Source organism: Martes martes, assembly GCF_963455335.1.
Source record: "Martes martes genome assembly, chromosome: 11".
Taxonomy (NCBI): Eukaryota; Metazoa; Chordata; class Mammalia; order Carnivora; family Mustelidae; genus Martes; species Martes martes.
The window spans coordinates 86,284,770-86,311,179 of NC_137899.1; the positions used below are offsets into that span (position 1 = coordinate 86,284,770).

Here is a 26,410-nt window from a genome sequence, read left to right on the forward strand (position 1 = left end):
GGGACCATGGAGAGTGACCATGAGCATTCAGGCCAAAGGCAAAAGAGCACCCCTACAAACATAACCTGGAAACAGCTCTACTGGCCTCAGAGAGGGTTGACTTAGGAGTGATAGCAACATGATGTACCCTTTTAGAAATTAGGACTGGCTCAGTCAGTTCAGCGTCTGACTCTTGATTTCGGCTCAGGTAACGATCTCAGTGTTGCAAGACCGAGCTCCGTGTAGGGCTCTGTGCTCAGAGCACTGTCTGCTTGAGATTCTCTCCCTGCTCCTCCCCCACCTCCAAAAAAAGAAAAAAAAAAAAAAAAAAGAAATACCTCTTTGACTAGAATCACAAATATATTAATAAATTTCTGGCTTTGCAGCCAATCTGCAAACTGAAACCTTGATTTTGCTTAGTGCTCCTCTGGAATTTTCTCAGTGTCTGCCTTGTTTGTATCAGCCCAGACGGCAAGAAGGAAGGCAGTTCTCCAGCAGTAAGAATCTTAACAAATGTTTTATTAATACATACTGTCATATTCTCGGGATAGAAGAGTCCTCAAAACACTGCCGCTTACTGAAAGAGGGTAAAAGTGCTCAAGTCCTTGGTCTTCCGTCTGGTGGAATAACCCCACACTCCTTTAACAGAAGCGGGCTTGCTGAACTCCACCTGCCCCCCACCCCAGCATGGAGACAGGCTCCCCCTCAGTCAGATGCACACAGTGACATTCACTGCCTTTTGCAAGGACAGGGGTTCCTTATGATTGAACAGGAACGGAGAAAAACTTAGCGTCAGCTGGCCAAAAAGGAATTCAGACTTTATTTCTCAAAGTCACTCATTCCACTTCTCTCCAGGAAGGGCTGGAATTGCTTCAGGATGAACATAACGACTCCCACTGCCGGAATATTCGGAATACTTTCCTTGATTTCTCCGAGAGACTCTGCAGGTAGAAAAGCTCATTATTAGAGATTAAATTCTTTTACAGAGATGAAGGGTGGGGTAACAGCTTTAAGGCTTGGTTTGTACATTTCTCTCACAGGGATGGGGTCTAGGATTGAGAAAAACAAGTTAATTTTATATTATTACTTTTATTTTGTATACCTAATATACACCTAAAACCAGACTAAACATCAAAACGCCTGCATCCTACAATTAGATCACTGCTAACACATTCTGAGCCTGTCAAACATGGCTCATGTCCTCCCTCCAAGTATCTGCATATGTCCTAATCTCTGTGTGTGAGGCAGACACTTGGGACCCACCATTAGTGCAGCACACAGGTTGCACTGGTTTCCATTCGTGATGCTGAACTGGCCCCAGGGCCTTATTTCTTGTGAATAAGGATTCACATTCACATGATACCTCGCTGGGGTTAACAGTATAATCCAAGACCAAGGGGTAAAACAAAGTTAAATGACTCTTTCAAAGTTTAAACTATGACCCTGGACTTCTCAGCTCCATTTATAGCTGGCAGAGCTAATAATAGGAAGATTCTCAAGGCCACTTGATCATGCCTATGAAGTGATCTGAGATTCTGAGAAATGGTGTTACAGGGAGACAAAGCAATTCACTAAAAGATAAAAGTTCTCAGAGAATCAGAACACTTGGTTCCCTCTGCCTGTGAGAGTCACAATGAAGAGCACAGGGTCTCAGTGAGAATATAAATAATCATCTAGCAAGATAATCCATAAAGTTACCACAGTTTCGGTTATCAGAAGACATTTTCACTGTCTTCTTATCCTCTTTGTGGATGAGTGTTTCAATAAAAGTCCTGGGGTAGGGGCTGGGGAGAATCTGAGCTCTTACTAATGATGGAGGGGAATTTAGTGAATAGAGTGACAAAGTTAAAAGAAACGTTAGTTGAAAAAAACAACATAAACTTTGTTCTAACATCAAGATCCTTTAACCAGCCTCATTAAGCTCTCAACTTTCCAGTCACAGCAGCTGTGGAAAGGTTAAAGACAAACCACCAAAAAGGATCTCAAAAGTCCTGGAACCCAGGGCCAATTATGAGGCCAACTTCTCCCACTATAAAAACAAAACAAAATGAAACGAAAAAACCACCAAAACAAAAAACCCCACAAAAATCCTGTGGGATTGCTTGTTCGTAAAACAGTGACAGAGGGCAGTCAGTAAGACTCTATTTCAGGAAGATCTGGGGACAGAATATACGTGCAGACATCTGCCCTCAGATAGCTTTATATATCCTCAAAAGTTTTTAAATTGGAGAAATGAAGATTTTTTTCCTGTGGAAAAACGTGGGAAGCCTTCATCTGCATTATCTTACTAAGGGTACAAATGTACATTCTTGGGCTTTTAGCAATTCTACAGTTCTCTCCAGCAGAATCCCACAAACCTGGGAGTACTTCTTGTAAACATCTACCGGCGAGTATTATTTTACTTTGTCCTTGGACGGGACGGGGGTCAGAAATTATTCTATTCATACCACGCTGTAAGGCAAATTTGGGAAGGAGCCAGCAGAGGAAAGAGAACCCAGTTCCCATGATCCCTTAATGCCCACCCTCCTATCACAGAGTGCACCCTCTACACAGAGTGAACCCTTGTTTTCTCAGCTGTCACGATGGATTCACATCTACCCACATTCCCTAAGCAGCAGCGATCACGACTCCAACAGCTAGCTGAGGCTCAGTGCACGAGCCCGGGGCTGTGGAACAGAGCAAAGTAACATGCCCCCTGTGCAGAACGAAACTGTAATCTGGGGGTTGGAGTACAGAGCTCCAGACAGCTAAGGTCTGTCTGGCCAGGCTCCAAATGCAAGTGACAGCAACTGGCAGAAAAAGCAGCTGGTCTGCAACATGAGGCCAGAGCAGCTGTCTGCCCACCCCCGTTTCTGTTCTTTTTTTTTTTTTTTTAAAGATTTTATTTATTTATTCAACAGACAGAGATCACAAGTAGGCAGAGAGGCAGGAAGAGAGAGGGGAAAGCAGGCTCCCCGCTGAGCAGAAAGCCCAATGTGGGGCTCGATCCCAGGACCCTGAGATCATGACCTGAGCCAAAGGCAGAGGCTTAACCCACTGAGCCACCCAGGCGACCCTGTTTCTGTTCTCACACTCCTTCTCTACTTTGTGTCATCTTAGTTGAGGAGACAAAGAATTTACCAGAATTTGAGGGAATGCCAAATGCTAACCAACTGCAGGAAGACTGAATCAGTTCCATGCCGAGTCTCTAGGACCCAACCTGAGTCTAACCTAACTTCCGAACGCTGAGGACAGGCAGGGGGCTAATTATAGGACCACCTCTTGTTCCTCATCCCACAAACAACAAGGGCTGTGCGCACGCAGGCAGCGGCTTATCTCACCGTGGAGTCTGTTTCGGCCGGCTGGCTGGACTGCTTGTGGGCCAGGAGGATGTTCAGCACGGCCTTCCAGCCTGGCTCTGCGGTGGCACTGGCGTCTACCTCCGTTCCGCCATGTTCCCTGGTTTCCTGGCCAAGTGTGACATTCACCCAAGGGCACCAGTCTCTGTGCTGAGAGGCGGGGTCAAAGAAGCTTCGGGATGATGTATCCTGAGAGGGTGAAGAGAAACAGTGCTGATGAAGGGCGGAAGCCATGTCAATTCAGGAGTCATCCAGTCCAGAATCTCACAAGTGCCCCCATTTCCAATTTGATGTTCTCCTTTAAACACTGGGTATGTCATGCCGACTCTCTTTATAAATACTTTCATTCCCTCTGTGTTAAACCAACAGTACGTGGTCAGGTCTGTCCCCCTGATCTCACTGCCACCCCCATGGGTCTGAAATATTTACTACCTCTCTGGAATCCACTGCAAAGATGCGACACCCAACTGTAGCTGTCCCACCTTGAAACTTAATTCACATTATCCCCGTAGAGTCACAGGCCCCAGGAAGGGCTCCTGCCTGCTTCCCTGTGCTACGCAGTGAGGGCCCTGTGTGCTGCTTGCGCGCAGGGACGTCTACACACAGGTGGACCCACCGAGCTGCTGGAAGAGCAGAGGCGAGCACGCTTGGCTCTCCGGAGAGGGCTAGACGGCACCTCCAGGCCAGTGCTGTCTCCCGTTCCCATACTGCGGGTCACCGGCCGGCTTCTGGTGGTGGGGCTGGCAGCCTCTGGTTCAGGACGGTCGACGGGACTGGAAGAGTCCCAGCTCCGAGTTCGGGAGACGATGGGACCGGGGCTCCTTTCAGCCTGAAGGAAAGAAGGGGTAACAGGAGTACACCGATGACAAAAAGGATAATGGTCAGAAGATGACAGATAATGGTCAGTTGTCCTAGAAGCAGGTGAAAGCTAATGCTTTATAGTTTAAACTCTTAAGAATTTACCTTCTGAACTGTCAACAAAACTAAACTCTCCCAAAAAATCATCGATTTTGATACCAAATCATGAATTCAGCTTCTGCACCGCAGCTGGCTCAAAAAAACACGTGGTATTCTGATCAATGGGTCAGAAGTGAAGCCCACCTCCCTCGGGTAATCTCCAACTTCTCCGCCACAACACTTCTGGTAAGAGTGCTGCCTTTACAAAGGCCACCCGAGCAAGCCAGTGAAGTCCATACCTGCTCTGAGCCAGGGGAACACGTGGCATCCTGGCTCCGGGTCATCATCCTCCGAGGAGACTCGGGCACAAGAGGGAAGCGCTCCGGCTTCCCCTCAGGGCCTGGGAGGGGAGAGCTGGTCAGGCCCAAGGACGCATCCAGGTCCGTCATGGAGGACTCAATCTGCTGGAAGCCCCAGAGCCCCACCTTCCTCATGCACTGTGAGCAGCTTATCAGGGAGAGCTGCAGGGGTTCCAAAGAAGAACTAGGCAGGAACAGAAAAAAGAGTTTTCTCAAAGGGTAACATTTCCAAGGGACTAAGTGTAATCATTCGTGAGAACGCTTTGTCTTGCCAAACAAATCTCTAGAACAGCCCAGTGGACTGGGAATCATGTCATCTCAGGCCCCCAACTCCATCGTCTCTCACAAAGTTCCTAGAGAAAGATCTAAGGGTCTTGGTGTATAACCTCTAAGGCAAGACTATCTTGAAGGTTATGTTTTATAAATTTCTCCTATTCCTTTTGAAACTTTTTCCTTTTAAATGAAAAATATTCCTTAATCTATCAAAGAAAGTATATTTAAAGTAAATCTAGATTGGTTCCTTTCTTTTTTTTTTTTTTTTTGTTGTTAAATATTTTATGTTTAAGTCATCTCTACATCCAACCTGGGGCTCAAACTCACAACCCTGAGATAAGTCACTCAGTGCTCCACCGCCCGAGCCAGTCAGGTCCCCCCTGCACCTCCTCCTCCCACCCGGTTCCAACAGTTTTCTATATCAGAGAGAGTGTAAACCAAATTGAGCAACTAGAATGGGAACACCAACATGGGGGCCTGAGGACTCCAGCTGGCATTTTCTTTGGTAGTTTTTATGAATTCAACTGATTTTTCTTCCTTTCTATAGACAGAAAGGAGCTTCACTGTTTCCAAGAGCACAGATTCTCAGCTGGGAAGTGATAGTAAAAAAAAAAAACAACAAACCAAAGTTCAGGTGTATCCAAGAATTCCTGAGTTCGAATTCTGTTAGTGATTCTTACTGTCCCCTCGCCACTTGCTCAGGTTTTGTCTGTTTTTCTGACAGGAAACATCATGGGACCTCCAATACTATTAGTGACTGATGTATGACAGCGTATGATGTTGTCAGAGCTCGTGTGCCCCTGCAAAGTCACTGACTAACCTACACGCCCAGCCGCACAGAGAGAGGACACAGGCAGTGAAGTGGACGTGGATGTCTGAGCCTAATTTGCTTGTAGTTTTTTTCTCATCAGTTCGGTGGTCAAGTTCATCTTCAAGCAGGTGCAGGAGAAGACTGATCTTGTCTTCTGTCAAGCACTACAATGGAACCAAGGTAACAAACTGAAATTTCCAACCACAAAAATCACAAATGAGGATATTATCTAGACGGTATAAGGCAAAAATCATGAAGGAAATCCCAGACACGAAAATAATTCTCTTCATTACGGAAGGCTCACTTTTAGGACAGGGATAAGGTTTTACACAGAAGCTTTCTGAATTGCCCTGCATCTGCTGACTGAGAAAGGTAGCAGTTGTCCTAGAACTACCCAATCTTTTCTTAGTTCTAATTTGTTTTCAATTTACCAATTGCAGATTTTCTCTGAAACCTATAAACTTCTACAGATTACTATTTATATCTTAACCTGACACTGGATTTACTTCTTGACAGAACAAGAGAGCTTGCCAAGGTCTTTATTTTTGTTCTAAGAATAATAAAGAACTGACAAGGGGAACAGAAAAGCTACCTTGGCTAGGGACAAGGGACATTTAAAATAGGCACAGAGTTGGGGCACCTGGGAGGCTAAGTTGGTTGAGTGCCCGACTCTTGGTTTTGGCTTCGGGCATGATCTTGGGGTCTTGAGTTCAAGCCTGGTGCTCAGCAAGGAGTCTGCTTGGGACTCTCTCTTCCCTCTGCCCCTCCCTCCGTGCTTGCTTTCTAAAATAAATAAATCTTGGGACGCCTGGGTGGCTCAGTTGGTTAAGCCGCTGCCTTTGGCTCGGGTCATGATCCCAGGGTCCTGGGATCGAGTCCCAAATCGGGTTCCTTGCTCAGCAGGGAGCCTGCTTCTCTCGCTGCCTCTGCCTGCCTCTCTGCCTGCTTGTGTGTTCTCTCTCTTTCTCTCTCTCTGGCAAATAAATAAAATCTTGAAAAAAAAATTTAAATAAATAAAACTTAAATAAACAAATAAGTAATACAGACACAGAAGTTAAACTTTGGTTAAAATCCAAACAGCCTCTCAACTTGAAGAAGCAAAATAATAGTTTCTATTTCTTATAGTAAAGCTTGTCTTTGGCCTGTCTACAGGGTGAGGAAACAGGACACTAGATACTCAGTTTCAAAGTACACATGGGCCAGAGCATTTCTAATTTCTATTCACAGGGGAGAAGGGAGTTTGTAACTTCTCCTGTAGTATTTTCTTTGGGAAATGATATGCAATAAATCATACGAGGTCACATTTCAGTATCTTCTGTTAAATAGTTTAAGTAACAAATCAGGATAAAATTGAACGTAATGCCATTTAAAGAAGCCTATCTATAAGTTTCAATGGATCACATTTACTTAATCTCTCCATAGTTGCCCTTCTGGTGGAGACTGGAAAAGGTCAGTTGAGGGACAAACAACTAGTTCTCTTCATAGCAATCTAAATCCTCTGTCATGTAAAGAAATCCTTCATGTACAAATGGCAGTGACAACTGAAGGCCACTGTAGGCTAGCTAAGAAAAACTCACCATAGTTTTCAAGTCCTCTGGCCTCAAGGAAGGAAGCTGGAGGTCCAAGTGACAAAGGCTTTGAAAACGATCTAGAAATTCACTAACAAGAACAGCAGGTTCATCCAATGGCAACATCCCAAATCGATCTGTAGACAAAGTACACTGGAAGATTATTTGGTGCCCATTGTAAAAAATAAAATATGTGTACAAAACAATATGGGACAGGTACCGATGAAATTGATAAAATATTTGAAGCTGAGTAGGGTTTCTCAGAAGCAGTCAGGCTAAGCCGAATATGAAGACCAACAACAAGTGTGTAAAAGCTAAGGCTCAAAGGAAGGGCCCCGGTGGGGAATTCTACAGAGCTTCACAGGACTGGGACAAAATGTGCCTATGGACACGTATGGAAAGGAGCAGAAGATGGGGTTAAAGTGTAGAGAGTAACTAGACCACAACTTTACTAACATATGTGATGAGAAATTGCTGAAAGTTTTTTTTTTAATTTCACATAATTTTTAAAAATATTCTATTTCTTTATTTATTTAATATTGTATTTATTTGTCAGCGAGAGCTTGAGCGTGCATAAGTAGGAGGAGCAGCAGGTAGAGGGAGAAGCAGGCCCCCCCCCCGCCCCCCGAGCAAGAAGGCCGATGCGGGACTTGATTCCAGGTCACTGGGATCATCACCCCTGAAACAGTGATATTAGAGACAATATGCATTAGTTTAGAGTAGAGATTGTAAGGGGTCAGTTGGGATGCAAAAAAATAAGCTTAGCAGACATTAAAGTGATTTAAGGTAATAATCCCTGTAAGATACCAGCGGCAGAAGGATGGAGAGAAGGAACATCAATGTTACAAAGCTCTTAATGACCGGGCAGGTGGGGGATGGGTAACTGGGTGATGGGCAGTAAGGGGGGCACATGATGGAATGCGCACTGGGTGTTAAATGCAACTGATGAATCACTGACCTTTATCTCTGAAACTAATGATTCACTATATGTTAATTAATTGAATTTAAATTTTAAAAAAGTACCCAGTGCAATAGATATTATCATACAAATTCTACAGATGAGGAATCTGAGGAATACGAAAGTAACATACCCAGGTCTCATTACCAGTGAGTGACCAAAAGCTCCTGCTTTTACAGAGTTTCTATTACAGCACTTGCCAGTTCTCTCTAGTCTTCAACAGTACTAGGTAATTCCTAGTTTCTTTTTTTTTTTTTTAAGATTTATTTATTTATTTATTTATTTTTTAAAGATTTTATTTATTTGACAGACAGAGATCACAAGTAGCCAGAGAGGCAGGCACAGAGAGGAGGAACCAGGCTCCTCGCAGAGCAGAGAGCCCAATGTGGGGCTTGATCCCGAGACCCTGGGACCATGACCTGAGCCGAAGGCAGAGGCTTTAACCCTCTGAACCACCCAGGTGCCCCTAAGATTTTATTTTTATTTATTTGACAGAGAGATTACAAGTAGGCAGAGAGGCAGGCAGGGAAGGAGGCTCCCTGATGAGCAGAGAGCCAGACTCGGGGCTAGATCCCAGGACCCTGGAATCATGACCTGAGCCAAAGGCAGAAGCTTTAACCCACTGAGCCACCCAGGTGCCCCAAATTCCTAGTTTCTTATAGCTCCTTTACTTTTGTTTTGTTGGTACCCTTTTGTTTCTAAATATCTCATATACATAGACTTTTTCCCCCAACTTTCCCCTCTTAAAACAGGGATCAAGCTGTCTGGACCCTGTGTCCAGCAAAAACCTAATATTGTATTTTAGGCAATAGCTTTAAAACTACAGCTATGACCCCTTCTTAGGTTCTGAAATCAGTTTATCATTTACCTAATTTATAAGCCAGTTATTTTAATGAAATAGAATGCAATAACATTAAACTGTGGCACGTCCATACAATGTAATATTATCCAGCAATGAAAAAAAGTGAATTCTAGAAGACACTGAGGAACCTTAAATATATAGTGCTATGTAGAGAGAAGCAGAGTCTGAAAAGCTGCATGCTGTGGGATTCCAACTATATGACATTCTGGAAACAGTAAAACTATGGAGACAGTAAAATGATCAGTGGTTGCCAGGGATTCAGGGGGAGGGGAGGAGAGAGTGATGAACAGGTAGAGCACGGGGGATTTTCAGGGCAGTGAGGCAGTTCTATACCATAATGTCATGGTGGGTACAGCTCATTATATATTTGTCAAAATCCACTGAATGTACAACAGAGTGAAACCTAATGTCTAATACTGACTTTAGTTAATAAAGATATTTGTTCATTAATTAAAAAACTTTTAATGATCAGTGAAACCTCATACTGTAAGAAAAATAGGGTACAGTAATATACAGTGTTAAATTGGGAAAATGAATAAACTCATGATATTAAACAGAAATCTAGCAGTGACAGTTTCACGAGCATACAAATATGTCAGAACTTACCAAACTGTACACCTAAATATGTGCCGCTTATTTTATGTCAATTATCCCTCAACCATAAGGATGCTTTAAAAAAAAAAGAGAGAAAGAAAAAAATCTCTTTTCTAGTTTTGTTATTAAGAGGTGCAAAAGCAGTAAAAATAACACTTTTGTTCACCATTTATTATATCATTAGCAACCAGATTTTGGTCTCTAATGTTATTAAATATTCTGAAACTATTTTTTTTTTAAAGATTTTATTTATTTATATGACAGAGAGAGAGACAGCGAGAGAGGGAACACAAGCAGGGAGAGTGGGAGAGGGAGAAGCAGGCTTCCCACTGAGCAGGGAGCCTGATGCGGGGTTCGATCCCAGGATCCTGGGATCATGACCTGAGCCACAGGCAGATGCTTAACGACTGAGCCACCCAGGTGCCCCAAATACTCAAACTATTAAAAGTTGTTGCAAGTAACCAAATATGTCAAGACACTTGCCATCAATTTAAAAAGATACATCATTTTACTAGAAAAGTCCAATTAAAAAAAAAACTACAACCGACAAAAAAAGTATGGATTTTAGGGGTGCCTGGGTGGCTCAGTGGGTTAAGCCTCTGCCCTCAGCTCAAGTCATGATCTCAGGGTCCTGGGACCCAGCCCCACATTGGGCTCTTTGCTCAGCAGGGAGCCTGCTTCTCCCACTGCGCCCCGCCCCCACCCCCGCCTGCCTCTCTGCCTACTTGTGATCTCTCTCCCTCTGTCAGATAAATAAAAATAAAAAAATCTTTAAAAAAAAGGTATGGATTTAAAAAAATCAAGTGAAGAGGCACCAAGGCGGCTTAGTGGGTTGAGTGGCCAACTGTTTTTTTTTTTTTTTTAAGATTTTATTTATTCATTTGACAGACAGAGATCACAAGTAGGCAGAGAGGCAGGCAGAGAGAGAGGAGGAAGCAAGCTCCCCGCTGAGCAGAGAGCCCAATGCGGGGCTCGATCCCAGGACCCTGAGACCATGACCTGAGGGGAAGGCAGAGGCTTAACCCACTGAGCCACCCAGGAGCCCCTGGTTTTTTGTTTTTTGTTTTTTTTTTTAAGATTTTATTTATTTGACACAGAGAGACACAGTGAGAGAGGGAACACGAGGAGAGGGGGAGCGGGAGGAGGAGAAGCTGGCTTCCCGCTGGGCGGGGAGCCTGATGTGGGGCTCAGTCCCAGGACCCTGGGATCATGACCTACTAATGATGGAGCTACCCAGGAACCCTGAGTGTCCAGCTCTTGGTTTTGGCTCAGGTCATGATCTCAGGGTTGTGGAACCAAGCCCCACACTGGGCTCAGTGCTCCTTGGGGGAGTCTGCTTGAGATTCTTTCTCCCTTCTTCTCCCTCTCCCTCTGCTCCTCCCCCTGCTCTGTCTTCTCTCTCTCTAAAAATAAATAAATAAATAAATAAGTAAGTAAATAAACAAAAATCTTTTAAAAAAATAAATAAAAATTAAAAAATAAAACAAAAAATCAAGTGAGGTTTAACAATAAGAAGGAAACATGTTCTGATGACCAGTGGCTCAGGTTTGACAAAACTTTGGAGAAAAAAACCAGGTACCAACATCTTTCTGGTCACTTTCTATCTTTACGATTTGGTCTGATTCCTACAATCCTAAGAAAATATTAGTAAAAACTGATGAAGGCAAAAGAGCAATGAAGATTTTAAACCCACCATGAAAATGTTTTAACATAAGTTAAAATTTATGTCTTATAATTAACATATGTGAGTGTTCTGTCTACTTCAGTGTTTGATATGTTCAAAATAATCAGTCCAATAAATGAGTAATTATAAATTAAAATGTTTAAAGGGATTTAATTTAGTTGGTAAATGTTAGAAAAAAATTACCTTCAAAATTGTATTTATTAGATATGCTTAATAAATGTAAGCATTAAAGTATAAATAGTTGTAGGTCTTCCTCTCTTCACACTCAAGTCTCTGGAAAGAACCAAACCAAGGGTGGCATAATTGAAAGGTCACATTTGAGATCTATTTAGGAGGTAGAATGGACAGGCGTGGGTGGTGATGATAGATAGAGAAGGGCTCCTAAGGCGATGTCCAGGTTTCTGGCTAGGATAACTTGGGGAGGTGGGGTTAGTGCCATTTAAGATGGAGAAAATATATGAGAAGTAAGGTTTAGGTCTAAAATGAAGAATTCAGTTTTGCATATATTGAATTCCAGGTGCCTACAACAAGTCATCACATGAAAATGTTTAGAAGGTAGTTGAAAATAAGTTAAGCTCAAAAGAAAAGTCAGGGGGCACCTGGGTGGCTCAGTGGGTTAAAGCCTCTGCCTTTGGCTTAGGTCATGATCCCAGGGTCCTGGGACTGAGCCCCGCATCGGGCTCTCTGCTCTGCTCTCCCCCTCTCTTTCTGCCTGCCCCTCTGCCTACTTGTGATCTCTGTCAAATAAATTAAAAAAAAAAAAAAAGTCAGGATAGGAGTTAGAGGTCGGCAAGGAGGTGGACCAAGAAATCATAGTGTATAGTGATAAGAGTTGGGAAACACCAATAGAGTCCTGGGCAGATTCTAAAAACCTGGACTGGATACACTGGGAGGATTTACATCCTCATGGGACTGAGTTTAGTCCTACTACACAGTGAAATAGCTAGGCCAACAGCAGAATCTCCTTGTTACACACCATCTTCACTTTAAGAATGTTATTCCTTAATAGTCCCTTTCTATCTTCCCTTCATTATCAGTAAATGGCACTCTATAGATACTTTGGATCTCTCTCTTTTTTATTTTTATAAAAGATTTTATTATTTATTTGACAGAGAGAGAGAGACAGTGAGAGAGGGAACACAAGCAGAGGGAGTGGGGAGAGGGAAACAGGCTTCCCGCTGAGCAGGGAGCCCGACGAGGGGCTTGATCCCGGGACCCCAGGATCATGACTCAAGCCAAAGGCAGAGACCTAATGACTGAGCCACTGAGCCAGGCGCCCCCTCTCTCTTTTTTAAAGATTTTATTTATTTATTTGAGAGAGAGTGAACAACAGAGAGAGCACGAGCAGGGGCAGAGGGAGAGGGAGAAAAGGACTCCCTGCTGAGCAGAGAGCCCAACTCGGGGCTTGATCCCAGGACCCTGAGATCATGACCTGAGCCAAAGGCAGACACCCAACTGACTGAGCCACCCAGGCACGCTCACTTTCAATCTACTTCTTCCCCTTAGTGGTCATTCATGGAATATTCCCAGGCATCAGTGACCCTAGAATTGGCCTGAGCTGTCCTAGTGAAACAAAAGGTAGACCTACATGGCACTAATGTCTGCAGGCATGAAGTTTTGCCCCTGGTCTTGGTGAGCCCTCTGGAGGGCTCTACTGTGGAGGCTGGTTACTCAGCAGGAATAAGCCTATGTGACCAGTAAAAGATATATTTATTTATTTTAAAAAGATTTATTGAGAGAGAGCGGGGTGGGGGTGGGCAGAGGGAGAGAGAATCTCAAGCAGACTCTGTGCTGAGCGCTAAACTGACACAGGGCTCGAACTCATGACCCTGAGATCACAACCTGAGCCAAAACCAAGAGTCTGATGCCCAACCAACTGTGCCACTCAGGTGCCCCAACCAGTGAAATAATTAAAAATCCCACTTGCTGGGGTGTCTGGGTGGTTCAGTCAATTAAGTGCCTGATTCTTGATTTCAGCTTAGGTCATGATCTTAGGCTCATGGGATCGAGCCCTGCATTAGGCTCCGTACTCAGTGGGAGTCTGCTAGAAGGTTCTCTCCCTCTACCCCCCTCCCCACTCATGCATACACTTTCACTCTCTCTCTCTAAAATGGGTAAATAAATCTTTTTTAAAAAATCCCACTTGTTACTACATTTTGGGCTTTTTGTGCATACAAACACTTAAAGGCCAAGAGCTTTTAAGGGTACAGACACGATTAAAAATAACTAAAATAACTTCAAAATATATAAAAATATTAGCAACTGCATCACCTTACTATTTTTCACAGAACAAGTTCTTTTTATTTATTTATTTTTAAGATTTTATTTATTTATTTGACAGACAGAGATCACAAGTAGGCAGAGAAGCAGGCGGGGCGGGGGGGGGGCGGGGAGCAGGCTCACTGCTGAGCAGGGAGCCTGATGCGGGGCTCGATCCCAGGACCCTGGGATCATGACCTGAGCCGAAGGCAGAGGCTTTAACCCACTGAGCCACCCAGGCGCCACCACAGAACAAGTTCTAAATCAAGATCTGAAGATCAGTGACAAAGGAGCTATCATGTATCTTATAAGGCAGGGCATTCTAGAGTGTGAGGCTTTATAAACCTGCTGTGTCTCTTAGCCTAAGTATAAAATTTGGAATCATAAAGAAAACATACCCTGATGTTAGTTTCCTAGAATACATAGTCAGGTTCACTCTAAAGTAGCTTAGTTCTTTAAAAAAAAAAAAAAAAAAAAAGTAATGACTGAAGTTAATAATTAGAGTGAAGACAATCACAAAGTCACCAGATTCAAGGGAGTGTGCCTTCCAAGGCCCTTCTACAGGCAGTCTTTGGCTTCAGTGCTGCTGTCACATTGTGTCATTTCACTGTGATAAACTATGTTTGTAATCACTCTCATCTGGCTTCCTGTGAGGCTGCTTTAGCAACGGAACCCCCTTTAACTGCCACCATTAGTGCACCAAAGGAAGCCTGGGGAGAACACGAGGCTGCTTGCTATGGTGAGAAAAGCAGACAGTTTGAAATCAGATAAAACCATAGTTTTGCCTCCTCACCAGTTGGTTTTAAGATCTCTGATTCTGCTTCCTCACCCCCAAAACTGGGTTGAGAATCTAGCTCCCAGGGCCCCTGAGAGAATTATGTGGGATAATGTCTATATGGCTGAGCTGTTGGCATGTTGAATGCCTATAGTTAAGCTTAGTAATAACAAGTGGATGAATGTAAGTTCTTGAAAAGCACAAATAGAAAAGAAGAAAAGAAACCTCAAAGACTAGATTTTCACAAAGATATAGGCAATACTAGAAATGCAATAACCAAGAAGACATGGTAAATGGGAGATCCTGGAACTGAGTACCTGGGGAGGGGCTGTCTGGCCAGAAACAGAACTTCTCATGGGCAGTGCACAAGGCTTTCTTCAGCTCAGCACATCGGTCCTTATCTGAAACCCACAAAGGAAGTACTGCCTTAGAAAACATTATACAGATTCAAAATCGAATGGCCAAGAACTTTTAAGAATATAGATAGAATTAAAAACAAAAATGACTAAGATAATGTTAAAAGATATGAAAATATTACCAACTATATAATCTTAGTGTTTTTCCCAAAACAAGTTCTAAATCAAGATCCTAAGATCAAGAACAAAGGAGGTATTTCCAAGCACCAGGCTTTCATCAAAGTGCCTTGTCTCTTTGTCTGAATATACATTTTGGAACCATAAAGTAAACATACCCTGCTGTTAGGTTCTCAGAATGCATAAAGTCAGGTTCACTCTAAAGTAGCTTCGTTTTCAAAAAAAAGTAGTAACTGAAGCTAATAACTAAGATGAAGACAATCACAAATTCACCTTGATCTATGGGACAGTACACATTCTTCGATCAAACGCAGGTGCCTGGTCTTTTTGGAAAAACTCGAGTATCTGTGAACATGGAGGAAAATGTACCTTGTGCTTTATACTTACATCGGTCAAAATCAAAAGCTGGTTGTAAACTGGCACAGAGAAAAGCCTGGCAGCTGGAGCACTTCAGCATGTCGCACTCCACTGTGACCCAGCCGTATTTCGCACAGACGAGTGGAGACAGCTCGGAGGGCTTACCTGCCCATTTCAGAGAGTATTCGCGTTAAGAAAAACAACGCTGCAGGCATATTAAAATGCGTAAGTCAGAAATTAAAACTTTAACTCATTCTTTTGTATATACAGGGATAAACAGATTAAGAGGAAAAGCACTAAGAAAAGTGTGAAAAAACTATTTTTAAAGCACACATACTTCACAGAATAATGAAAGTTGTTTGAAAAATGACCAGAAGGGAACAATTATGAATTTTTTCTCTACAAAGACCTGTGTATTTTATATGTTCAAAATGTAAGAATTTGAAAATATTTCAATTTCAGCAAAAGAGGGCTGGAAGGCTAGAAAACAGAATTTACATATGAACGTTAAAGGGCTCTAAGCTGGGAGTCTACTTAAAAAAATAGTAAGTAAATAAATAAATAAAATTAAAATAAAAGTAACAGAATTACTTAACCAGCTGTGTTACATAAATGATTGTCACATCTACAGTGGTAATCAATTCATATCCGCTGAAAACGAAAAAGACCCAAAGAAAATGGTTCTAAGTACCAAGCAAAAATCAGGAATTATGGGTGCCTGGGTGCGTCAGTTAAGTGTCTGCCTTTGGCTCAGGTCATGATCTCAGGGTCTTGAGATCGAACCCCATGTCAGGCCTCCTGGAGCCTGCTTCTCACTCTCCCTCTGCCCCTACCCCTGCTTCTGCTTGCTTTCTCTCTCTGTCAAATAAATAAATAAAATCTTAAAAAAAATTATGATTAAAAAATCAGGAATTATTCCAAGGAGCAGCAGTAGAAAGATGTTTAAAATACCTTCCTCTTCCTGAGCAATTTATTCATAAAACCATCAAGTGGTGAGCAAAGAGGACAGCCAGGAGGGTAAGGGGAGGCAGCTCAGTGCCAGGTGTCAGTACCCAAGGTGGGTAAAAGGGGCTGCTCACCTTGAGGTGTTGAAGCCAAGTAGGGTGGAAAGAACATCCCCATGGGACCCCCACTTACCAAATCAGGGATCACTGGAGTATCAAAATATATCATGAGAGTAATGGATTATAACCCACTAAATAAAAAAATCAGCCCAGGCTTCTATGAATAAATTACTACTTAACAAAGTTTGATGAGGAATGGGATATTTGCATAGTTTCACCTCTGCACAAAACACTTTTTTTTAATTACAAAGAAAGAAGAGAGTTACTTTACGGTGGAAAAGATGGACAGAGAGTCCCTGAATCAAGTGATCAAAGGAATCACTGTCAGAAAAGGGATAAGTCAAAATCGTTGTGCCACGTGATGAGATGCAATGAGGACACAGCGCCATTCTGGGAGGCTCCTACACTACCTGAATCTAACTGGAAGGAAAGAGCAGACGGATGGGAGCGACACTCAACAAAACAATGGGCCCGTCATCTTCAAAAGCATCACAATCGGGGCGCCTGGGTGGCTCAGTGGGTTAAGCCTCTGCCTTCGGCTCAGGTCATGATCTCAGGGTCTTGGGATCGAGCCCCGCATCGGGCTCTCTGCTTGGCAGGGAGCCTGCTTCCCTTCCTCTCTCTCTCTGCCTGCCTCTCTGCCTACTTGTGATCTCTGTCAAATAAATAAAATCTTTAAAAAAAAAAAAAAAGGCATCACAATCATGAAACTCAAGGAAAAACAGGAATCTCAACTGGTTCCTTTTGTTATAAAGAGTATTACTAGGACAACTGTTGAAATGACTAGAGGCTGAGGGTTAGATGGTAGTAGTTTATTAAGTGAAACTTCCTGATTTTGATGGCTGTGTTGCAGTTATGTAGGAAAAAGTCCTTGTTTGTAGGAAACATTTGGTGGTAGTGAGGGATCACTCTGGGAACTTACAAGTAGCTCAGAAAGGAAGTTTTTTGTAACCCATGCAATAAAGTCTGCAAGTCGGTAATTGTTTCATATTTTTGAAAAAATCACTCTAGTGAATAAAGGGCAAAAGTGATGGGATGTCACCTCTGAGATCAGGTCACAAAGAGTCTAGCTTCTTTCACGCTCTCTTTCACTTGCTCGCTCTTATGGAGGCCAGCTGCCATGTTGTGAAATGTCTGTGTGGAGAGGCCCATGTTGCAAGGAATGTAGGGAGGTCTCTAGCTAACAGCTACTACAGACCTGAAGCCCTCAGTCCAACAGCCACGTGAAGTGCATCTTTTCCTAGTGGAGCCTGAAGATGACTACAGGTCAACTGTCATCTCGACTGTAGCCTGTGAGAGACCCTAAACTAGAGGATCCAAACAAGCTGTGCCCACAATCCTGACCCACAGAAATTGTGACATAAGTGGTTGATTGTTTTAAACCACTAAGTTGTAGTGTAATTTCGTTATGTCATAATAGATAATAACAGAGGAAAATCCAGAAAGAGACAGGAAGTGTAGTAGGCAGTCTCAAAAAACATTAGGTTTTGGGGCGCCTGGGTGGCTCAGTGGGTTAAAGCCTCTGCCTTTGGCTTGGGTCATGATCTCATGGTCTTGGGATCGAGCCCCATATCCCCATATTGGGCTCTCTGCTCTGCGGGGAGTCTGGTTCCCCGGCCCTCTCTCTGTCTGCCTCTCTGCCTATTTGTGATCTCTGTCTGTAAATAAATAAATAAAATCTTTAAAAAAAACAACAACAACATTAGGTTTAGGTACCAATAGCCTTACGCTATAACTCTGACTCTGCCATTTGCCAGCAGCTTGACCAGAGGCAAGTCACATAACCTACCCGAAACTGTTTCTTCTTCTGTAAATGAGTATAATAATAATAATGTCTATTTTCACAGGCTTAAGGGGACGATCAAATGTGATAATATATGTGAAAACATGTTACATTAAAGTGTTAGTTATTATTATTTCTTCTGCTCTCAAGCTCTTAGTGTTTTCTTCTGTGAAAAGGTCAGGTCATCTCAACACTTGATTGTAGTTAAAAGGCCGAGAAGCGATGTCAGGTCATCTCAAATACTCCTTTGAGGAATAACATTTTATGATGCTAATTTTCCTATAAAATTTCCTACCAAATTATCTTTTTTTTAAATTTTAACTAGGCTCCATGCCCAACATGGGACTTGAACTCACAACCCTGACATTAAGAATTGTATTCTCTACCAACTGGGCCAGCCAGTCGCCCCTTACCAAGTTTAATTCTTGAATTTAAAACATCAGAGTAAGGGGAGGAGTAACAGTTCCAGGAACAGGGAGAAAGTGCAGCTCACATGACCCAAGAAAAAAGGATATAGAAAACGTTTCCACTCTGCTAAAGAAGGCTTCTTTGCTTGTAGATTCCAACGGAGGCTGTTCTGCTTGGGGCGATCCATTAACTGACTGGAATGTGGCAGATGTGTCCTTCCTAAAATAAAGTGGCAGAACTCTTGGTAATCCTTCCAGAGCATCACTTTGCCCAAACATTTTGCACCTCACTTTGTGGCACATCATAGCATCAATCACGCCACACTAGATTTTAACCTTTCTAAAACTTACTTCAGTTATGTCATTCCTCTGCTTAAAATTATCAATGGCCTCACAATACTTACTAAATAGAATCCACATTGTTCAGTCTGGCATTCAAATCTCTTTACAGTTTGGCCATACCTACTAATTTATACCAACAAACTGTTCTAGCTCACTCACTGGTCTCCAATAGTATTTCACACAATTTCAGTAAACACAAAATTAGACTCAAGGCTTCTATGCATTATACAATTTGAACCACCTTAGAAATTTAACTCTTTTAACACAGGGAGAATAATTTGATATTTCTACCTGGGTCGACTCTTGGTACCCATTCTCCCAAAAAAGAACTAATCTGAAAATTCAAATCAAAGTAAAGATGTTTAGCAGTGCCTGGGTGGTTAAATGTCATGGGATCCAGCCCCGGATCGGGCTCTCTGCTCTGAGGGCAACCTGCTTTTCCCTCTCCCTGCCACGCCCCCAACTTGTGCTCTCTCTGTCATATAACTAAATAAAATCTTAAAAAAAAAAAAAGTAAAGATCTTCAGGCAATTTCATGAAAAATATTTAGGAAGAAAAACCCCAACAAAACAATTATCTTATTTTCAGCGAAAGGCATTTCAACAGCGTGTGGGAGAGGCAGAGGGAGGAACTACTGAGAACAAAAGTCATTTTAATAAAAAAAAAAGGGTGACACCAACTACTATAACTCAAAAGAAATAAACTCAAAGACTCTTTCATGGAGAGTCAGAGAGCCTCAGGGAGGTGTGGTTCTTTAAAGAAATTGAGAGGATCCATAAACTTGGATGAGAAAAAAGTGACATTTATGTTACTAACCTTTAACTGAAATTTAGCATTTCCTTCAACTATGAATGAAAGTAGTAAGAAAAACCCCACAAAATATAGTAGCATCAGCAGTACCTGTGAGTATGTAACCAATGGAAATCAGATATTTTGTCACCACATTAAGGTTGCACGTTTGAAATGTCATTAATGCTTATGATTACTTCAAAATTATGGTAGATCGCAGACATTCCTAGATGTTAACTAACTCTTTAATAATGAACCACTTTACTGCATCACTTTTTATTATTTTGTTTTATTTTTTTAAAAGATTTTATTTATTTGAGAGAGAGCACGCACAAGCTGGGGGAGGGGCAGAGGGAGAAGGAGAAGCAGGCTCCCCTCCCAACAAGGAGCCCTTGATCCCAGGACCCTGGGACCACCACCCCACGAGAAGGCAGGCGCTTAATCGACTGAGCCACCCAGGCACCCCACTGCATCACTTTTTAAATTCTACTATCTTGATAACTGCACTACAACGTAACTGTTGTTGTTGTTGTTGTTTTTTAAATAATCCTATGTAATTTACTTCATACACTTAAAAATATTCTGAGAAGGGGTTCATAAGCTTTATCAGGCTGCCAAAGGTGTCTAAGGCTCAAGAAAGGCTGAAGAAACCCAACTGAGATGTCAGGTGCATATTCAGTTAGCGGTCCTCTTTTTTATTTCCTTCCCTCCAAAACCTGTCTGGGGGCAAAATTCCGCGCGTGGTGCTGAAGGCAGTACACCCCGAGAAGATTAAAGCCGAGTAAATGTAGGAAACCCATTCTCTTTCACAATCCGGGATGTAGCCAACCCCGCCAACCGAGTAGCACCCAGGGGATCCCCCAGGCCTGCGTTCCCCAAACCCTGTCCAATCTGCCGGCGCCGGAGCCACGATGGACTCGCGAACTCACGCTTCCGCGCCTCCCTCTTCCGGGGCAATCCCCTCATCTATCAGCTGCCGGACTTTTTGGGGCGTCCCTTCTGGGGAGCGAACAACTGCACCCCAATTCTTTTCAACCCCCGCGGCAAAAGCTTGCCCCTCACTGGGCGCCGCCATCTTGGTCCGTTGCCGACTTGCTTCCCCGCGGGTTTGAAGGCTCAGGAACTTCCGTTCTGCGCGGTTAAGATCCTCCTCCGGAGGCGCGGTCCCGCGCGTTTGCCCACGCGACTCGGAGAATCTGACCGCGGGGCCTACTCCTTCGTGGCCATCTTAGAACTACGTAAACCCTCATTTTAGAATGAGGCCCTGGTGTTTAAACCCAGATTAACCGTTTTCCATATGCACGAGCGTATTGGGGCTGATAAGGGGTTTTTAGAGCGTTGTTTCTCCAAATACGACAGGGAGGAGGGGCCAAATTTAGTCTTAAAGTAATTAACTGACACGGCCCTCCTACCTTATATCCTTTTACAAGTGAAGAAATGGCCACTGTCACTTGAGAGTAAATAATTTAGAAGCTTTCTTAGAAACCGTGTTACAGGTGGGTTTAGAAGTCTGTGGCATTTGCCGTTATTGAACACCCTCCCTCCTTTGTCCAACAAGTATTTATGGAGTGTGCTCTGCTGACGCTGTCCTAAGCGTTGGCAGTGACAGCAGTGAACAAAGGAGACAGGTCTGAACGGAGTGAGATCTCAAACAAACACGTGTTCCTATAGTTTTGAGATTATGATTAGAAGTGCTCCGAAGGAGTGCCAAGTGTATACAAGGAGGACCTCATTTCGTCTGCAGATTCTCCCGGGCTGTAAGGCGGTGGAGTTAACATGGATGAGATTGTGGGAAAGAGATTAGATTGGAAGGAGTTGGTCTCATCTAATCAACTGGAAAAGAAGACTGTTGTGACTGAACCACAGACCCAGATGAAAGTGGGACCACCCCCAACCCCTCCAGCTCACTCCTTGAGGGCTTCTAACTGCAATAATGTGCCCACCCCTGGGACCTTCAATCTATTGATCTAGCCATCTTTCCAGGATCCCTAACTCCAGAGCCTCCCTTATTCCTTCTCTCCCTAGCCAGTTTAAGTTCATTGCCAATCATTATCATCATTTCTTTGCAAAATTTGAACATGGACTGAGAATTAGTTAAGATTGAAGTATTATTGTTAGTTTGTCATAGGTGATAAAGGCCTTTTGATTATGGTTTTTGAAAGTCCTCACTTCAGGGATGCCTGGTGGCTCAGTCAGTTAAGCTGCTGCCTTCGGTTCAGGTTGTGATCCCACCAGTATCGTGGGATCGAGTCCCGCGTTGGGCTTCTTGCTCCATGGGGAGCCTGCTTCTGCCTCTGCCTACCACTCTGCCGGTCTGTTCTCTCTCTCTCTAACAAATAAATAAAATCTTTAAAAAAAAAGTCCTCACTTAAAAAAAAAAAAGGACTTATGAGAGATGTATCTCAAAGTATTTATGGGTGAACTGGTAGGATGACTGGGATTTGCTTTCAAATTCTTAAAAGAGAAGGGTGCCTGGCTGGCTCAGTCAATGGAACATATGACTCTGGATCTCGAGGTTGTGAGTTTGAGCCTCATGCAGAAAATAAAATCTTTTTAAAAAGTTCTTTTTTGGGGGTTTAAATTATTTATTTATTTGACAGAGATCACTAGTAGGCAGAGAGGCAGGCAGGGCGGGGGGAGCAGGCTCCCTGCTGAGCAGGGAGCCCGATGTGGGGCTCAATCCCAGGACCCTGAGATCACGACCTTAGCCGGAGGCAGAGGCTTAACCCTCCGAGCCACCCAGGTGCCCCTTTAAAAAAAGTTCTTGAAGAGAAAGTGTGTGGAGGAATAGATGAAAGAAGGTTGCAAATGTTTTTGATTGTTGGATTTGGGTAATGGACTCATGGGAGTTCATTATATTCTTTCTACTACCGAGCATAGTTGACAATGTCATAATAAAAGACAAAATAAATAAGCGAAAAATAATACATTTTCATGAATATCCTCTCAATTTCCTTTAACCTCTCTTGCCTTATAGTACTCATTTGGCAGAACTTCAATCCCAGTTGAGTTCAATTCTCCACAACTCTGCTTCTGTACCCAGTCAGCTGAATATGGCTAAAGAGAAATTTGGGACATGCTGACTTGTCTCTATATTCTTGACCTCATGTGGGCTGTTAATTCTATGGCAGAAAGTTTGTCTTTTTTCTATAATTTCCCAGTGCCTGGTACATAATAGATGTTGAGAACATGTCAGGTTTTTTTTTCTTTTTTTTAAAGATTCTATTTTTAAGTAATTTCTACACCCAGCATGGGGCTCGAACTCACAACCCTGAGATCAAGAGTTGCCCACTCAGGGACGCCTGGGTGGCTCAGTTGGTTAAGCCGCTGCCTTCAGCTCAGGTCATGATCCCAGGGTCCTGGGATTAGGTCCTGCGTTGGGCTCCTTGCTCAAGGGAGCCTGCTTCTCTCTCTGCCTCTGCCTGCCACTCTGCCTGCTTGGGCGCTCACTTTCTCTCTTTCTGACAAATCAATCAATCAATCAATTTTTTTTTTTAAATTGCCCACTCCACCCACGGAGCCAGCCAGGTACCCCAGGAAGATGTCAAAAAATTTTTAAAGATTTTATTTATTTGACAGAGAGAGAGCACAAGCAGGGGGAGTGGCAGGCAGAGGGAAAGGGAGAAGCAGGCTCCTCGGGGAACAGGGAGCCCAATGTGGGGCTCCATCCCAGGACCCTGGAATCATGACCTGAGCCGAAGGCAGAGGTTTAACTAACTGAGCTACCTAGGCGCCCCAAAGATGTCAATTTTAAGACATGGATCAATAAATATTTCTGAAACATCCAATTTCCAGAGTCCCTTGGCAAATGTGATATGGAGGAAAGAGCTTTGGAGTCAGGTATGGCTCCTCCTCCCACTAACATCATTAGGTATGTGGCCTTGAGATTGAGTAACCTCTGGTTATGAGATTAAATGGGATAATGTCTATGAAAATGATTGGTACGTAGTTCTTGGTAAGTGCTAGTTTTCTTCCCAAGCATTCTCGCATAGGCTGTGGAGGCAGTGATGCACCATCCAGGGCCACCTTTAAGAATGAACTAAATAAATCCTACAGTCATTGGGAGTGCCACCAGCAAGAAGCCTCCAGCTGTCCGTTCCTTTAGGAGTTCCTTGAATGAAAGGAGCTATTTGCCTTCCCCCAAGGCACCTGTATCCAGGGACTAATTAAGATAGTAATATAGGGGTGCCTGGGTGGCTCAGTCGTTGAGCCTCTGCCTTCGGCTCGGGTCATGATCCCAGGGTCCTGGGATTGAGCCCCACATCGGGCTCTCTGCTCGGTGGGGAGCCTGCTTCCCCCTCTCTCTCTGTCTGCCTCTCTGCCTACTTGTGATCTCTCTGTCAAATAAATAAAATCTTAAAAAAAAAAAAAAGGTGATAATATAAAAGGCCCAGCCTCCTTGTCCCAATTTAGGACAATGCTGAAGGGCCATCCAGCTTTAAAGTTTCCTTTGGGGTTCCCTGGGGCCAACCTTGAGAGTTCATCACAGTCCACCTTCTCCCCCTGCCCTATCATGCTTCCTTCCCCTCCTTTCCATGGTGTTGATCCCAAGTGCCCTTTCCCAGACCCTCTGGCATGCTAATCTCACTCCAGGGTCAGTTTATTCATTTTGTTTATCCCAGGGAAGCTGAGAGCTCTGCTGATAGCTGCAGCTACCAGACGGTCTTTATTGTCTGTGTGGGTTTTTTTTTTTAATTTTATTTATTTATTTGAGAGAGAGAAAGTGAGAGAGAGAGAGAGCACAAGAGGGGGTAGTATCAGAGGGAGAAGCAGACTCCCCATTGAGCAGGGAGCCCAGTGTGGTACTCGATCCCAGGAGCCCGGGATCATGACCTGAGCCAAAGGCAGTCGCTCAACCAACTGAGCCACCCAGGCACCCATGGGTTTTTTTAAATTCACTTTCTCTAGTAATCTCTACACCCAGTGTGGGGCTCCAACTCACAAACCCCGAGATCAAGAGTTCCACGCTCTTCCGACTGAGCCAGCCAGGTGCCCCGCATGTGTGCTTTTTTCAATGTGAGAATATAAAAAAATTTCTGCCTGTAAGTTTTTTACGCTATGTAGGACCTCTTAAGAATGAGTGAAACATACTATGTTTGCTAGTATAATTATTTCATGAAGTACAAAAATGTGTCAAGCAGCTAAATTTACATTTCTAGTGGAAATTTAATTTCTGTAAAACATGACAATAGGTTTTTAACTGGGTACACATTTATCAAACATTTTGATTTCTTATGGGCTTTTTATTGATGTGTAACTTACGCAACATAAAAATCACCCTTTCATAGGGTGGTTTTTAGTATACTCATGGGGTTATGCAGCCATCATCACTATCTAATTCCAGAACATTTCCAGAACATTTCGTCACCCCATACTTATTAGCAGTGATTCCCTGATCCTTCCTTCCCTCAGTCCCTGGTAACCACTAATCTATTTTGGTACTATGGATTTGTCTATTCTGGACATTTCATATAAATAGCGTCATACAGTACATGGTTTTTAAAAAAAAATTATTTTTAAGCAATCTCTACACCCAACATGGGGCTTGAACCTACAACAGTGAGATCAAGAGTCACATGCTCCACCGACTGAGCCTGCCAGGTGCCTCTAATATGTGGCTTTTTTGTGCTTAGCTTCTTTCACTTCCCATAATGCTTTCAAGGTTCATTCATGATGTAGCATGTATTAGTACTTCATTGTTATTTATGGCTGAATAATATTCCATTGTACCGATGGATATATCTTATTTTGGTTTTCCATCCATCCATTGATGGACATTTGTGTTTACATTTTTTGGCTATTATGAATAATGCTGTTATGGATATTTATGTACCAATTTTTTTGTGTGGACGTATGTTTTCAGGTCTCTTAGGTATATATCAAGGAGTAAACTTTGAGTCATCTGGTAACTCTATGTTTAACACTTTGAGAAACTCTCCAACTTTTCCAATGTGGCTGTACCATTTTAGAATCCTACTGGCAGTGTAAGGATTCTAATCTCTCTATGTTCTTGTCAACACTGATTTTTTTAAAATTTCTTCAAAACTATCCCTCTTTTAAACAAATTTTTACTTTTTTATTAACATATATGTATTATTTGCCCCAGGGGTGCAGGTCTGTGAATCATCAGGCTTACACACTTCACAGCACTCACCATAGCACATACCCTCCCCAATGTCTATAACACCACCAACCTCTCCCTACGCTCCTCCCCCCAGCAACCCTCAGTTTATTTTGTGAGATTAAGAGTCTCTTATGGTTTGTCTCCCTCCCAATCCTATCTTGTTTCATTTTTTCCTTCCCTATCCCCCAAACCCCCCACATTGCTTCTCAAATTCCTCATATCAGGGAGATCCTATGATAATTGTCTTTCTCTGATTGACTTATTTTGCTCAGCATAATACCCTCTAGTTCCATCCACGTCATTGCAAATGGCAAGATTTCATTTCTTTTGATGGCTGCATAGTATTCCTATAAATAAATATATACCACATCTTCTTTATCCATTCATCTGTTGATGGACATCTAAGTTCTTTCCATAGCTTGGCTATTATGGACATTGCTGCTATAAACATTTGGGTGCATGTGTCCCTTCAGATCACTACATTTGTATCTTTAGGGTAAATACCCAGTAGTGTGATTGCTGGGTCATAGGGTAGCTCTATTTTCAACTTTCTGAGGAACCTCCATACTATTTTCCAGAGTGGTTGCACCAGCTTGCATTCCCACCAACAGTGTAGGAGGGTTCTCCTTTCTCTGCATCCTCGCCAGCATCTGC

At 43.0% G+C, this 26,410-nt stretch overlaps 1 protein-coding gene across 1 annotated transcript; it reads right to left on the minus strand.

The window, feature by feature from the left end:
• Window positions 1-470: 470 nt before the first annotated feature.
• Window positions 471-20,728, minus strand: ZC3HC1 (zinc finger C3HC-type containing 1). Its single transcript, XM_080818227.1, has 10 exons — window positions 20,562-20,728; window positions 18,610-18,721; window positions 15,278-15,428; window positions 14,675-14,758; window positions 7,235-7,362; window positions 5,667-5,821; window positions 4,514-4,757; window positions 3,934-4,146; window positions 3,300-3,506; window positions 471-920 (listed from the first exon to the last, which is right to left on the minus strand). The coding sequence occupies exons 1-10, from the start codon at window positions 20,705-20,707 to the stop codon at window positions 852-854; spliced, it is 1,509 nt and encodes a 502-aa protein (XP_080674353.1). The 5' UTR covers window positions 20,708-20,728; the 3' UTR covers window positions 471-851.
• Between the last annotated feature and the right edge of the window lie 5,682 nt (window positions 20,729-26,410).